Source organism: Hippocampus bargibanti, linkage group LG12, assembly GCF_051943395.1.
Source record: "Hippocampus bargibanti isolate YZ-2025 linkage group LG12, ASM5194339v1, whole genome shotgun sequence".
Classification (NCBI taxonomy): domain Eukaryota; kingdom Metazoa; phylum Chordata; class Actinopteri; order Syngnathiformes; family Syngnathidae; genus Hippocampus; species Hippocampus bargibanti.
Window position 1 is genome coordinate 6964184 of NC_142745.1, and position 14887 is coordinate 6979070.

The window sequence follows — 14887 nt, forward strand, 5'->3', positions numbered from 1 at the left end:
AATCATAAACCCAAACCCTGAAAACAGACATGATACCAGCCCTTGAGGACCGAGTTTGGAAACCCATGGTTTAAAGACTGTCTGCATAGCAACAACCTATATTGATTTTATGGCTTAATACAAGTGATAAAGTCTGTGGGGATATATTTATCAATATTTATGACGCACTCGAAATTTTAACCGGAAGTAGTTTGGCGGGTAGTGTAATGCTGCCGGCTAAGGATGTCGCCATCATAAACCCAAAACAAGCAGATGCAAACACAGAATAACTTCAGTCGTCGCCCTCGCCGGGTATAGGTGATTTACCACACGTATACGAGAAGTGCACCTATTCATTGCCGGTCGTCGTCACATGAATCAAGGAGAGCATGTTCTATAGTTAGTCCATAGTTGGCTCCTCATAGCATTCGGCGAGGCTGCGGGTGCCATAGCAACCATTTCGGAAACACTGGCCGCTGACGTTAGCATCTAGTGGGCCAAATATCGCATTTGTCTGTCTGGGAATTTATCACGTATGTCAGTCACACACATTACACCATTCGGTATCTAACTTTTATACCGTGCTATTCAGTGAGCGAGTGCAACAAATGCAAATGCTGGAGTGTTATTTTTCACCTTCGCTTAGCTTTAGCTACCAAGGCCGACTGGTGATAGCTGTTAAATTACGTAGACGTAAATGAATTATGAGGTGAACTGAAGACTAATTTGTGGCAAATGAGTCTTCCATGATTTTGTCAGTGCTGTCATGTAATGCAAGTCAGTCGATCAGCTGATCTGTAGACGCGAGTGTTAGAGTTAGCTCTCGTGTAGCTTTAATGACAGGTGTCATCCTAAATATATATTTTTTTGTTTTTTAATGTCTAAAAGCTGATTTAAACAGTTCGATGTTATGGGTTGACTCAATGCGATTTTCTCAAGTTCTGGAGATGGAACAAGTGTAGTGACATCATCATCACACGTCTGGTTTTGTAATGACAAGTTTATGTGGACTTAACTGTCATTTCAGTATTGGGCCGAAATCTAGTATGGACGTTGATGACTGCAATGGCCAGTCTTACATGTCAGGTCAGTTATGTGTTTATTGTGTACAAAATCATCCCATAACTAACAATGTATGTTTCATGAAGTATTTTTGTACTTGCAGTTAATAGTGGAGACTCTTCAATGGAAAAGGAGTTTTCTGAGGGCCTTGGTGGTCCGAGAGTAAGCACCCCAAACAGCAAGGAAACCTCACCTCACCGCTCCCTTAGTGGTAAGTAATCAATACTTCATACTTAATCCTCCTGTTTAAAAAAATCGTTTTTTTCCACTCTTTTAGCAAATTCCATTAAAATGGAGTTGTACAGTGATGAAGACCCTGGTCCTAGTAACGATGATGAACGAGTGGAACATGCAGAGGAAGGAGGCGTGGATCAAGGAACAGAGACGGCCTGTCAAAGAGAGCTTGCCAATCATGACAACGTTCGACTGCCCAGCGGGAAGCTGAAGTGTGACATATGTGGCATGATCTGCATTGGACCCAATGTTCTCATGGTGCACAAACGCAGTCACACAGGTAAAAAAAAGCTTGATATGTAAAATGACATTTGTTTTGTCGGTCCAAAAGTGGCATGTTGTGAAGGGATTTCCAACACATGCAATATATGTTTTGCTTTGGGATTGGTAAAATTACCTTATTTTCCCACATTGGAACATCAAACCCATTTAATTGAAGGATGCTGATCCGTCTTCTGATCAGTTGTTCAGCAATAACGATGCCATATGCATTTCTAGTTTGTAACAATTTGATCTGTGTGCAGGTGAGCGGCCATTCCAGTGTAATCAGTGTGGTGCGTCCTTCACTCAAAAAGGAAATCTGCTCCGTCACATTAAGCTGCACTCCGGAGAGAAACCCTTTAAATGTCCTTTGTGTAGCTATGCCTGTAGAAGAAGAGACGCCCTCACCGGCCATCTTCGCACTCATGCCGGTAGGACATCTCTAGGCCTAATAAGTCTGCCTCCTTCTTAACAACACTCCAAATAATGTCGGCAAACAGTAATGTCCCTCTTCCACTTTTTTTCTCCAGTATCCTCTCCAACTGTCGGGAAGCCATACAAATGCAGTTACTGTGGTCGCAGTTACAAGCAACAGAGCACACTAGAGGAGCACCTTGAACGCTGCTACAACTACTTTCAGAGTGTGGAGTCAAAACAGCCTAATCGTGCTCAGCATTCAGGTGAGCATGGTTCATATGAGTCACAATAGAGCATGTTATCTATACTTAGGATACAATGATATCAAAATCACCATGGTCGCTTGCACGGCTGTAGAGTGCTTATACCAGTGCTGGGCTGTGCATGTCACTCCTAGGCCTTCAGTCGTGCTATGTCTGAATCAATCAGCTTCAAGAAGAAGGTCCCTTTGACCAGGAAATAACTTGTGACATGAAGTCACTTTAGAAATACTACGATCATTAATCTGTTCTAATATTTACTATGAACGTGTGGATTCATGATAACCTCATAAAATTGCAGTATTATTTGCTATTTTTGCTAGCTTCGGCGCTGTCCAACCTTAATGATATCCATCTATTCTTGAAAAGTAAATCTGCAACAAAATCCATTTCGTCTCCTCCTTCAGCCATTGTGGGTTGACAAAACCGCTCTTAAATCAACACAACAATATATTTGCTTATGCAGCTCGCTACAGATACACTGTGCCAGCTCTGGCCAGTATGCGATTATCATTAGTGCCTAGTGATACTATGATTGGCTAGTGACTAGCCATTCATGTGACGAGGCAATCATAGTTTGTGAAAACTCTGACGTTTCCAGCGCTTTCCAGCAGGCCTTGAGTTGCCAACTTGAACTCTGATTGGCTCACGCAACAGTTTCATCAACATTGATTTTTATGCTCCGGGGCCTGCAGAACTGATTATGAAGGCGTACAGGTAGATTTCTGACTCTGGTAACAAATGATGGTTGAAATGTGATTGGTTAAATGCTTAAACACGAAAACACACATCTGGAAGCAGCACAACAGGGGAAAAAAAACAATAAAAGGAAGCTGAAAGACAATTTGGAATTATTTAATAATAATTCATTGACAAAATATAATTCACATGGGCTTGTGATTCAGACATTTTTAGGCCATCAGAGAAGGCCTTGCAGCATTTTGGAATTATTTAATAAGAATAAATGGACAAACCATAATTCACATTAGCCTGTGATTCAGACATTTTTAGGCCAGCAGAGAAGGCCTTGCAGGCCCACCACTGGCTTATACACACATTTGCTTTGAAAATCTAGCTGGATTATTTAAAATCTGTAACCAGAGCTAATGTTATATATTCTCATGTTTTGTAGGAGAGGAGATGAGGGAGATGGAGTACATCCCAGACTCCCCGCTTCATGCCTCCTCAGACAAGATGACGTTTGTTGATCGGCTCACCAGCAGCGTCACCAAACGCAAAAGATCCATGCCACAAAAATTTGTAGGTGAGCATGTAACCTCGGTTTGGTGAGGTTTAAGAAAATTGGTGCTTCGTGTTTAGCCCTTTATCACGAGAAAACATGCTTTCCTCTTCAGAACTATTTGAATCATATTTATAACAACAAAGCATATTCTGTGAATCTGAAGCCATTGTTTTGATTCTGGAGCAAGGCAAGGCGTCCTGGCGTGACGTCACGAACAAGGGGGTGGGACCTTCTGCAACTCGGCATCTCCGAGGTCATTTTGAAGTAGTTTTGGGACACTTTAACTTATTTTTATTGGTGTTTAGCATTTGACTGAAAATATCAGCCTGCGTGTTTTGGGTATTTTAGATGCTATAAAACGTTTTTCTGATGTCTGTTAGGAAACAAAAAAATGGTGTAGGGTGTCCTTTAAAGGACAACCGACGTCACTTTTTTTGGTTCTTAACTGACATCAGAAAAACGTTTTATAGCATCTAAAATACCCAAAACACGCAGTATGATATTTTTTGATGATTTTCTTTGAATAAAAATATCAAAGGCAAAACACCAATAAAAATGACTTAAAGTGTCCAAAATCTGCAACAAATTGAGCCGCGAATTGGGCATTTTCAGAAAGTCCCGCCCCCAGTTCGTGATGTCACGCCAAGACGTCCTGCATTGCTGGAGAATAAAAACAATGGCTTCAGATTCGGAGAATATGCTTTCTTGTTACACATCCAGTTATGACTATGATTCAAATAGTTCTGAAGAGGAAAGTATACATGTTTGCAATCGATTAAAGAATTTATTCCGTGCCATTATGAGGCAACATTGAGGGGAAATGTCTCAACGAAAAAGAGGCACAAAATGGCGACCTCCTGTGGCCACCTCCGTTTCCACAGGCTGATAAATTCCTTATATGGAGCTTGGACGCCCTCTTCTGGTGGCTTTTGGGTGGAACAAGCAAAATACATTGACGTGATGGAAAGACCGCTACAATGCTTCTTTTTTTCGGTCAGGGGCGTTCCTGACGTGACGTCACGTACGGACTCGTCACCAACTCAAAAACAAGACTTCCTGAATATTCAGCGCGAGTCTTAAAACATAAAATATAGCTACACGCTCAGTAGAAGTCATTTGAAGCCATTTTACAAATTATGGACATAACTTGTCCGGAGACGTCGGTTGTCCTTTAACTATGGCTGCAAAGTTAAGAAATTTACGAGTTCTGTTCAGAATTTCAGTCTAAGATTTTATGTTTTAATTGCAGAACAGAAGCACATACACAGTGGAAATGCACCTTACGAGTTAAATGCTGCTTTGGAGAAAGATGGAGAGACACATCCAAGAGACTCTGAAGGCCTACGCGTCCCTCGAAGAGAATATGGAGGCAGTGATGGAGGACGAGGGGGGATGGCGGACACTCTGCACCCTCTCCATCTCCCCATCACTCACCCTTCGTGCTTATCCGAACACCAATTAATGCATAGCGCCGCCTATGCGCCGGGTGCTCTTGGCTTGAGGCTGGACTGCGTGGGGGGCAGCGCAAGGCTTGGGCCCGCCAATGTGGGGAGAAGGGAAGCGGCGGAGGGTCACGAAGACCTGCCCGTAGGTCGCAGTCAGACAGCGTCCCCTAGCAACGGTTGCCAGGACTCTACGGACACGGAAAGCATGCAGGACGAGCCGTGCAACAGCACCGCTCCTGGGCCGACCTCGCTTCATCGGAACAACGGGCATCATATCCACAACGCGGCGGCGACTCCTTCGCACTACAAAAATTGGGACGGACACGCCAAAGACCGGGAGACCGCTAGACAGGGCGGAGGTCACCACGCGGCTCCTCCGTCGGGCCTCGCCCCAATGCCCAGTTCCCCTACGACGCCTTCGTCCACCTCGAGGGAGACTTTGCGAGTGGTCGACGGCGAAGGGAGAACGGTGCGCTCTTTCCGATGCGACCACTGCCGCGTGCTCTTTATGGACCACGTCATGTTTACCATCCACATGGGGTGCCACGGATTCCGCCAGCCTTTCCAGTGTAACATCTGCGGCCACCGGAGCAAAGACCGCTACGAGTTTTCGTCGCACATCGTCCGTGGAGAGCACATCCCCGATTGAGGAAAAAGTCCCGATGGGCTCGGCCTGGCATGTTTTGGTCTGCACAGCACAAAGGAAAACCCATGATTTCTCATAATGCACTTCGAACATGCACTTTTCCCATCCACACGTGTGTGCCTTGCGCCCAGATTCAGGACTCCCACCTACTGCACATATTGTGGTTGACCAATCCGACCTGAAAACTCTTCAGCACTTTAACAGATTCTTCATCCCAAAAAAATCAATGTGAAGACTTTATTTAAAGAAATGGCTCTTCAAAACCTTACATTCACATCCGTTAACAATTTTTTTTGTCCTTGTTTTTAGCGCAGACCAAATAAAAAAGCCAGGTCATAGGTCACGAGCTGTTTAGAAGGTAGTCTGTGAATCATAAATGCACTTTTTGTTTTATGTAAGTCGTCAGGTGATTGAACTGAGTGTACGTGTGTGAGATATTGTTCGTTTACTGGAAGTCGGTGGAAGTTGTAAGTGTACAATGAAGGCCTTTACTGTATTTGGATGACTTTGATGAGTTTTTTTTGTTGTTTTTAATTTGTTCTATAACTGCTTCTGTTGCACTGAGACTCGCCAGAAAATTTTAATCATATTAAACTGTTTTATAGATGACATTCACGAGCTGCACATTTCTCTCAAAATATGAGAAAAAAACATCAAATGATAGAAATGATGTAAATGAAGTTACAAATTGGCTATCATTGGTTTGTATTGTGCCTTCCCTCATCGTGAAATTCAATGACTAGAGTTTAAGCGATTAACTCATTCACTGCCATTCCCGAATTTATTTGGGAAATGAAAATATGAGGTAGAGCACCATTCCCGAATTTGTTCGGGTTTTCGTTTTTCTTGTTCTAGTGCCGATAAAGCGCTGGCCATGGCCTCTGACAATGTTTTTCCCCTTTCAGCATTTCCTTTTTTTCCATGTTAGCGCTTTGCTCCAGCTTCAACTCTATAAACCAATATGTATGTATTGCATTGTATTTTGGACAGCCGCCCTCATTTCAAGCTCATATAACTCCAGACCCATATAATTTAGGAAGTAACTTTTTTTCTGATGAAAGAAGAGAGTTCTTACGCTACATTGAATGTTTAGGAAGTCCTAAAACTCAATATTCTGTGGGTCCTGGAATTCGAGTGACAATGACGAAAAAAAAACTGGCACTGGAGTGGACACTTTATTACACATCTGAATGAGTTAACTAAAAATCATGTTCTCAAACTTAAGAATTCATGTTGCGATGAGTTACCAAAGAATTTAAGATCTGCAGTTGTTAGAAATATAGATCTACACAAGAGCAAAAAATCAGCTTTTATCAATGTAGTTGTAAAATATAGCAGTTTATACACTACTTGTTCAAAGGTTGGCTATGGGTGATGTTTTTTATTTTGGGAAAATGGATTCTGACTGTTCTTGCAAATCTCAATGTATACTTAGCAGAACATTAAGCATAAGCCAAGAAATGACAGAAGCACTAACTGTGAAAAAAAAGAACTAGTCCGAAACCTCAATTTGTGTCGGCAAGACTCCCACGTCCATGTTTTTTTCCCCTAACCCTTTTAGACCGACTTATGTTACCCTAAATAGTGTAAAGAATGATAAGAATTAGCCCTTTTTGTGATTGATTCCAACGGGAAAATGACATTTTGTCGCTACATTGTGAAGTGTGTGGTGGTATTTTTATATAAAATGTTGACTAAGTAACTGCAAGAACACATTTTTTCACCCACTTGGATTGAATCCTGAATATTGCTATGGTGACCTTCATGGTTAAAGGTCATGTCTGGACAATTTCAAGTTGGTGTTAATTACAGACATGAATGCGCTAGTGCAGCAGTCACGCACAATTCTAAACGTAAGACAGATTTAGGCTCCAAGAGCGGTCTTCTAAGTTAGCTTGCCTTACATTAAACTTTAAAGTGATTGTGACCATACAGAGAAATGTGTTTTGAATATTAAAAAAAAAGCATGGAACAGGGCCATGAGTAAGTTATGCTGGTTTTCTTCCTGTATGTAGACGTTTTCATATTGTGCCTTCATTCTAGAGTTCTGCAATGTTTCACCATGCCAGGCCAGCTTTCCCCTTGCTAGAACTATTTTACTTTTGACTACCAGATGCCCGTAGGATACAATGCTGCTGCTAAGATCCAAAGATAACTCCTTGCAAACGTAAAAACTTTGCTGGCTTTAAGTATCAAAATATCATTTTCAAAAGGCACTCATTATTCTAAATTTTTATTATGAGGATTGGATACCCACATTTGCCTTCTGTAGGAATTGTACCCTCAACTTAATTATGCTTCAGACCCTGATGCATGTGCTAAAAATCCTCAACTCAAAAGTACACCACATTAAATGTTTTTTTTTTTTTCAAACGGCAATGTTTTTATATGCCTCCCACCTCCTGTAAATAACGTGAAATCGCTTTAAATTAATGAAAACTCTTAAATGTTGACAAGTTATCAATTTTACTACTTTCATCTTAACTTACTGTAAGTTTTGTACTGCAAGCGTTTACTCCAAATAAAAAAAGCAACTATTCTCTTGTCTTGTGAGTAAATGAAGCATTGAATCAAGAACTTGGACAAGACTTTGTGAAGATTTTTTATTCCTCATATGTAAAGCATGTCATTTACATGGGCTTTGCAGGAGCTCTTGGTGCACCAGCCTAAAAAAAACAAATACATAAAAATTAGAAGTGGTGATTGCAATGTATGAGAAAAATGTCTTTGTAGCAGTTCCTCACATTGGGCCTGAACCTGGGTGGCGGCGTGCGGTCTTTCCTGGCCTCACAGGAGCGGTTCCTCACCACCTTACTGTGGATGGCGCAGCTGACACAGTAGTGCAGCTTCACATAGAGCTTAGGCAGGACATATGCTACACAGAAGCGGGGGGTAAAGCACATCAGCGGTGGACTGTGTATTGCCATCATTGATACGGATGAGAAATTACACTTACAATCAAAGACACTGGCCTCTGAGATGTCTCTCACGGCTGCAGCCTCCACAATGTTCCTGATGACAAATTTCTTGATGGCCTTGTCCTTGGGGACACATCGGGCACAGTTGGTGCATCGGATTGGCTGCACGTGCCCGCGGCCCTTCTTGGCACGACCGTTGTTCCTTCTCTTCTTGGTCTGAAACGCAAAATATTAATGTTTTTTGTTTGTTTTCCACACTATATGAATAGTTATAATTCTACGCACAACAAATCTGGGTCAAAATAGATTAAACGAGCTGACCGTAGTCACCATTTACGATAACATCAAAGTTCGCTAATGTGGCTTCTAACGTGATTGATTCTGCATTACGGCAGCAAACGTTCTCAAAACAAAAAAACTGCTCAAAGTTATAGTTATCAGTGATACATAAGGTACATATTTAAAAAGCCTCATATCATTCAACTCATTTGTATCTCACAAAATATAGCTTTATCCACCGCTTGCAAGAGAACACATGCAGAGCTATTGTAGCTTGCTAACCGCTAGCATTTAGGCCCGTGCACCTTTTTAAATGTTTTCATGTGCTTTAAACGACAATAAAACACAACGTGGTGGGTGTTTGTTTTGTTATGAACTTTGAATATTTAAAGCGGCGGTGTTTCCCGATAAATATAGCGGTTTATTTCTGGTTTTATCAACCGCCTACCGTTGTAGTGCACTCACCATGTTGCACGGGAAGCTGGAAAGAGGGCAGGAAGAGGTTGTACCGTGCACAAATTGCATTTCCGGTTTGCCTTGGGCACCAAATTGTTGCTCTTAAAGTAAAATACATACATTTTAGATGTCGTATTTCATTTAGGGGACCTAATATTATTTTTAAATGTATTTACTGTATTTGATTAGATGTGAAGTTTCAATCAAAATGACTTTTTGACGCGGAGGGATATTACCAGTCTACGCATGCGTGTTAAAACGAGTAGTTAATTTACTTCCAGTTATCAACGCGAGAAAAAATAGTGCCGGTGTCCAGCAAGACCACTATATCAAACGTATTATTAAGTTAACAATGCTCTATTAATATATAATACACTAACACCATATATATATCAGACTGGTATTACATTTCTGAGCTGCATGGCCTCGGGTCCATGACTGTAAAACATTTGAACCTGTCATACGTAGTAAAGACGTACATGTATCACTACGTTGTGTACAGTGTGTATTTGGAGGTATTGTGGGCTTTCAAAACATAATTATACTATATCATATTTTTCACCTTTGAAGGATGTAACTAACATATTCAAAGCAAAGACAAATAATAAGGACCAAGACACCCTTTTAAGAGGGATTCATGAGAACAAATATTTAATTTCCCCATGTAATAATTGTTTCGCTGACAACGCAACAACAAAATATGAAGGTGACGGGGATAATAAATTTCTCCACTGTGAGACTAATAAAGGCAAATCCAATCCAATCCAATAGTGTAAAACACAATGTCTAAAAAAATTGTACATTGTGTGCATACAAATCATCAACCAATTTGACAGATTCTGACTCAAAACATGCAATCAAATAAAAAAACAATGATTCATGGATTTGGAGATGTGTCCTTTGTAATTTGGGTGTATTACACAGTTTATTCAAACTCATGGAGGCTGAAAATCTGTCAGAGATGCAACATCGACAGGCAGTGTAAACATCAGGGTCACCGAAGCTACTTACTGTACAATCAACACCTGTTAAATGGAAGATGTTAATTCCTGTACAACAAAGGCATGTTTTTCCAAAATCAACACAAAGAACACGTTTTTATTTTTTTTATTTAAATAGTTCATTTTCCCATTTTTATTTCTTCTTGCTCTTCTTGTCCTTGGCCTTCTTTTTGCTGGGTTTTGGATCTTTGGCCTTGTTGTAGAGGTAGAGTCCCACTAAACCGAGCAGAGTGGGCACGAGCGCCAAACACACAAGGGGGAAAACGTCGTTCACCATCTTCTGCCAAGGTGTTTGCTGTGTCAGTGAGATCACCTCCACCTCAAACTCAAGGGAAGCGTCGCCTATAGTGCACATTGAGAGCAACAAATGACGGGATTAGAGTAATCAACAAAAAATGTACCTCTGAAAAAAACTCATATAATCCCCAAACACATGAAAAACAAAGCAGGCTTTATTCTAAAGGAGTAGTCGGGTTAAATTGAAAAAAAAAAAAAGGCAAATCACATTGTGACTGACTAAAAGCCTCACATGAAAAGGCGCCTCACTTTTCCCATTAAAAAAAACTTGTAGCAACTCTAATTGATTGAGACCAGTGGTCAGGTAACTTAAAAAAAAAAAGTACCAGCTACAAAAACGTTTAATAATAATACTACATTTCATTTATAAGCGGCTTTCAAAACTCTCAAGGTCACTTTACAGTCACAGGATATGTTTTTCTGTGGGTGAGCAGCGGCAGCCACACGCGCCAGCGTTCACTCAACCCGGAAGTAACTCAAATACAGTAGATAGAAAGCTAGCTAGCTAGCTAATAGATAGCTAATAGCTAGCTAACTAAACTATTTTTTTATTTTTATTCGTAGCCCTCCAACTGCAGACTAGTCTTGTAGTAGGATCTAGTAATCAAAGGTTTTGTTGAAATATAGGAAAATATTTAAAAATATATATATATAAAGCATAGTGCAGAATAACATTGAGAAAAAAATGCATGTGTGTTGTGTTCTCTACCTGGAATCGTAGGAGGGTAACCTTTTTTCCCATAGGCAAGGTGAGATGGAATTGTGGCTTTGATCTTTTGCCTGGAAGAGAGTGGCAAAGCAGAAAACTAAATATAAATTCTGTATTTAACAGATTCTATCATGAGGCCATCTGAACATTACTAAGTTTTTACAAAATTTTCAGCAAAACGTTATTGCTTTTTGTGAACTAACCCTTCACACACGCCGATCAAGCTTTGTTCCAGACCTGAGAAAACAACAGATAAAAGGCAAAGTTAAATCCCCAAAGTGAGTAGATTAATTTCTTAAAAAAACATGTTTCAACTCACCCAAATTAATTAATTTAGCTCTTAAGAAGACGAAAAAAAAAAAAACAAGTAGAAGAAGGAGACTAATAAAGGCTAATGCAATCCATTCCGAAGTAGAAGAAGAGGAGAAGAAGAATAAAAAAAGCAAAAGAAATTGAAGGAAAAAGAACCTTTACAGTCAAACCCCGGTTTTCGAACGTCTCGGTTCTCATCCCATTCGGTTTTCAACCAAAAATGTTATATTTTTTTTATGCCCTGGTATACAACCGAAATTTGGTTCTCAACCAAACTGAGTGCATCTGAATGCATCACTCGACTACCCTCTGCTTCCTTATACGTCACGTCTTCCTCATTGTCTCATTGTGACCGACGTATTAATATTGTTGTTGTTTTATTTTTGCGAAAATGCTGACATATTTGGTTAAGATCCCCTGAATAGTATGATTTTAAAGCAAGTAGAGGATAGTTTGAAAAGTTAGTGTGGCCTGTGTTTGCCCAAAGACAGCTGGGATAGGTGCCAACACGTCCATGGCAGAAACAGAGATTTTTATGTACAGATGTTGATGTTAAAAATTTGAGAAAATAAGTTTGTTTTTATAGAATTTTACACATGACCTGCTCTATTATTAAGTTTTTATCCGGTTTATGCGATGAAATAGTTAAAAAGTTGTTTTCTCGACTTTGAACGGATTAAGATTTTTTACATTGATTTTAATGGAAAGTGCTGTTTCGGTTTTTGAACAAATCGGTTTTCGAACAGGTTTCTGAAACGGATTATGGTCGAAAACCGAGATATCACTGTATTTGTTTCACAATGTAAGAAATTTGCAACCCACCAGAAATGACAGTCCTCTTCCCCAATTCAACAACAAGAGGGTCCCGGGACAGTGAGGAGTCGATGACTTTGCCATCCATCAATTTACCCTGGTGAGCAGTATAATGACATTTTAAATGACATTTCAAAAACAAATCTCAGAGGAATGTTTCGGAAAAAAAACGTTTAACCCACAGATGTTCCATAATATATTGTGACTTGTATGACTTTAGTACGTATTGTCTTGCCCCACTGTAAGAGCTGAAACGCACCGTGTAGGAAAACGTTTACCCAACCAGCTGTGAACGCTGACACATGTTGTTATCACGCTACCGTGCTGGTTACATTATTACAGAATATCATGCTGGCTCCACATGGATGGAAAATTGGGGATATAGTGTCCTGGGAGGAGGCCAATAGTTACAAATAAAGTACAGTGATGCCTTCGTTCCATGACCACGCTCGTTACTAAATGTGTATCTAAAATCATCTTTCCCTATTGAAACGAATGGAAACGCCATTGATCCGTTTCGCCCCCCCCCCCCAAAAAAACATTGTGTTCATTCATTTTTCTTCTACTTTTGAATTGTACGCCTGAGCCACCAGGGGGAGTTAACATACATTGAAACGTACTACAAGGTAGGTTTGATGATGAAACAAAAATATTATTTCAAATAAGCTGCAGTCGTGTAATTGTTTTTCTTTTATTGTATTATTTTTGGATATATTTATATGAGCATTGTACATGCTGCTTACAGGTTCTTTCGAAGGTTCGTAATCAATTTTAAGATATACTAAACGTGTATAAATATTGTATTTGCGATACTAGTTTCATCATCTCTATATAAGATTCCCCATTATCTGTTAATAGTAAGTAAATTGACATTCGTAATTTACATTTTGTGGTTGGGTTATATACACAAAGTGTAATTTTCTGTTTTTTTTGTGCAACTAAGTCACAATAAATTAATTAAAAGGGTGAGTTACATCAAAGATGTTTAAAATATTTTATAAAATTGATAGATTTCTATTATTCGAAACATAAATGTTGATAAATATTGTGTTTTGGAATATGATTTATGCAGACAAATCCATGCTCTTCTCTTTCTTAGAGACTACAAAAAAAACTGTATATTTGGTTCATTAAAAACTTTAAATTATGGTTCGATGTATATGGCTGTCAAAATGTTCAGGAGGAAACATTGCACTGGGAAATCTCTTTGCTGAACCATATAGAGAGAATGAATGAATGCAATATCATGATTGATGGACACCAACATAATATACGGTTGACTGCATTAGTGTAACTGTGCGCGTGTGCGCGTGGATGTGCAGCAAAGCACTCCAGATCGCCAGTTTGGCAATCTGAACGCGTGGATAAATTGCTCCTGTGTTATTGCTGACGTGTTGCACAAGGGCCACCACACTCTCACGCCACGCAACAGCAGTCGACGGCCATCATTTTGCCGTGGCATGGTAGACGCACCAAATACATCATTTTCGGCTAGAATTGTGTTCATTTATAAATCGTGTAGTGATTTCGATTGTCTTACCGTATAGTGGATCTGCAACGTGTCTCCCATTGTGGAGAGTACGGAGCAAGTTTCGGGTTTCAGCTTAGGACGAAATAGTTGACAGTTAGGATTGGTCTTCTTCAATGCATGGTTAATGTTGCATAGAATACCGCTTTCCACTCACCAACGTCTCCACCTGTACCTCCTCGGCCGCATTTTCGTCGCCCTGCACAAGTCCCCCCGTGAATGTGAAAGCTGCAAGCAGCAGCAAAACAAAGCTGCCCTGCATTGTGAACTTCTACGGGGTGGAGGGAAAAAAAGCAGACGTATAAAAGCTATTTCCGTGGGAATCCGCGAGTGAATTCGTCTGGCTGGGCCCACAGGTGAAAAGTGCCCGTGCTTCCAATGCTGATGTGTTCAAAAGCGTACAGAGATCAACCCCAGCTTTTCGTGGACGCTGACCTCGCGACGTTTGTTTCAATGGGACGAGCCCGCCTCAGACCTTCCGCTAACATTACACATCTGCACATTAGCAGAGGATGCGATGCACCTTTTGTACGCTGGGGGCGCTGTTGTGTTTGAGGCCTGCCACGTCGCCTCTCTCAACCACCGCTTCTTGCTATACGTTTAACAATAATAATAATAATAATAATAATAATAATAATAATAATAATAATACATTTAATTTACAAGCGCCGTTAAAAGCACCTAATGCCAGGGCAAGTCGAGAATTAACTTTACGTTCAGATTTATATAACAGATTTTAGAGGAAGTTTTTTTTCCAATACAGAGCTGAACAGAATAGGACTTTCACCAAAAGGAATAACAATAAAAGACATATCAACAACCCTGCATTTGCAAAACGTACTATTAAAGCTAAATTACACATTTGCCAAATAATACATTGATCTTCTTCTTTTCCTTTCGGATTTTCCCTTCAAGGGGTCGCCACAGCAAATCAGTGTCCTCCATCTTTAGACAAGCTAAAATGGACTTGAGTCACTAAAGTTCAACACACTAAGGTTTTCCAAACACATATGCCAGCAGGGGGCAG

At 40.3% G+C, this 14887-nt stretch overlaps 3 protein-coding genes across 4 annotated transcripts; 1 reads left to right on the forward strand and 2 right to left on the reverse strand.

The window, feature by feature from the left end:
- Positions 1 to 223: 223 nt before the first annotated feature.
- LOC148890232 (zinc finger protein Eos-like) lies at positions 224 to 8105 on the forward strand. 2 transcript variants are annotated; one of them, XM_089010793.1, is made up of 8 exons: positions 224 to 297; positions 1007 to 1065; positions 1145 to 1252; positions 1319 to 1555; positions 1800 to 1967; positions 2067 to 2216; positions 3346 to 3477; positions 4706 to 8105. In XM_089010793.1, exons 2-8 carry the CDS (start codon positions 1026 to 1028, stop codon positions 5548 to 5550), a joined length of 1680 nt encoding a protein of 559 aa, XP_088866919.1. In that variant the 5' UTR covers positions 224 to 297; positions 1007 to 1025; the 3' UTR covers positions 5551 to 8105. The 2 variants fall into 2 exon arrangements, with proteins under 2 accessions (XP_088866919.1, XP_088866920.1); XM_089010794.1 differs by lacking the exon at positions 224 to 297 and adding an exon at positions 494 to 512.
- Positions 8106 to 8135: 30 nt separating this feature from the next.
- On the reverse strand, positions 8136 to 9337 carry LOC148890233 (small ribosomal subunit protein eS26-like). The gene is given in 5 exon segments (XM_089010795.1): positions 8136 to 8213; positions 8292 to 8422; positions 8504 to 8681; positions 9210 to 9262; positions 9265 to 9337. Coding segments are annotated over 5 exon segments (456 nt in total). The 5' UTR covers positions 9323 to 9337; the 3' UTR covers positions 8136 to 8177.
- Positions 9338 to 10291: 954 nt separating this feature from the next.
- On the reverse strand, positions 10292 to 14343 carry fkbp11 (FKBP prolyl isomerase 11). Its single transcript, XM_089010121.1, has 6 exons — positions 14018 to 14343; positions 13873 to 13935; positions 12342 to 12429; positions 11411 to 11444; positions 11208 to 11278; positions 10292 to 10543 (listed from the first exon to the last, which is right to left on the reverse strand). The coding sequence occupies exons 1-6, from the start codon at positions 14120 to 14122 to the stop codon at positions 10335 to 10337; spliced, it is 570 nt and encodes a 189-aa protein (XP_088866247.1). The 5' UTR covers positions 14123 to 14343; the 3' UTR covers positions 10292 to 10334.
- Between the last annotated feature and the right edge of the window lie 544 nt (positions 14344 to 14887).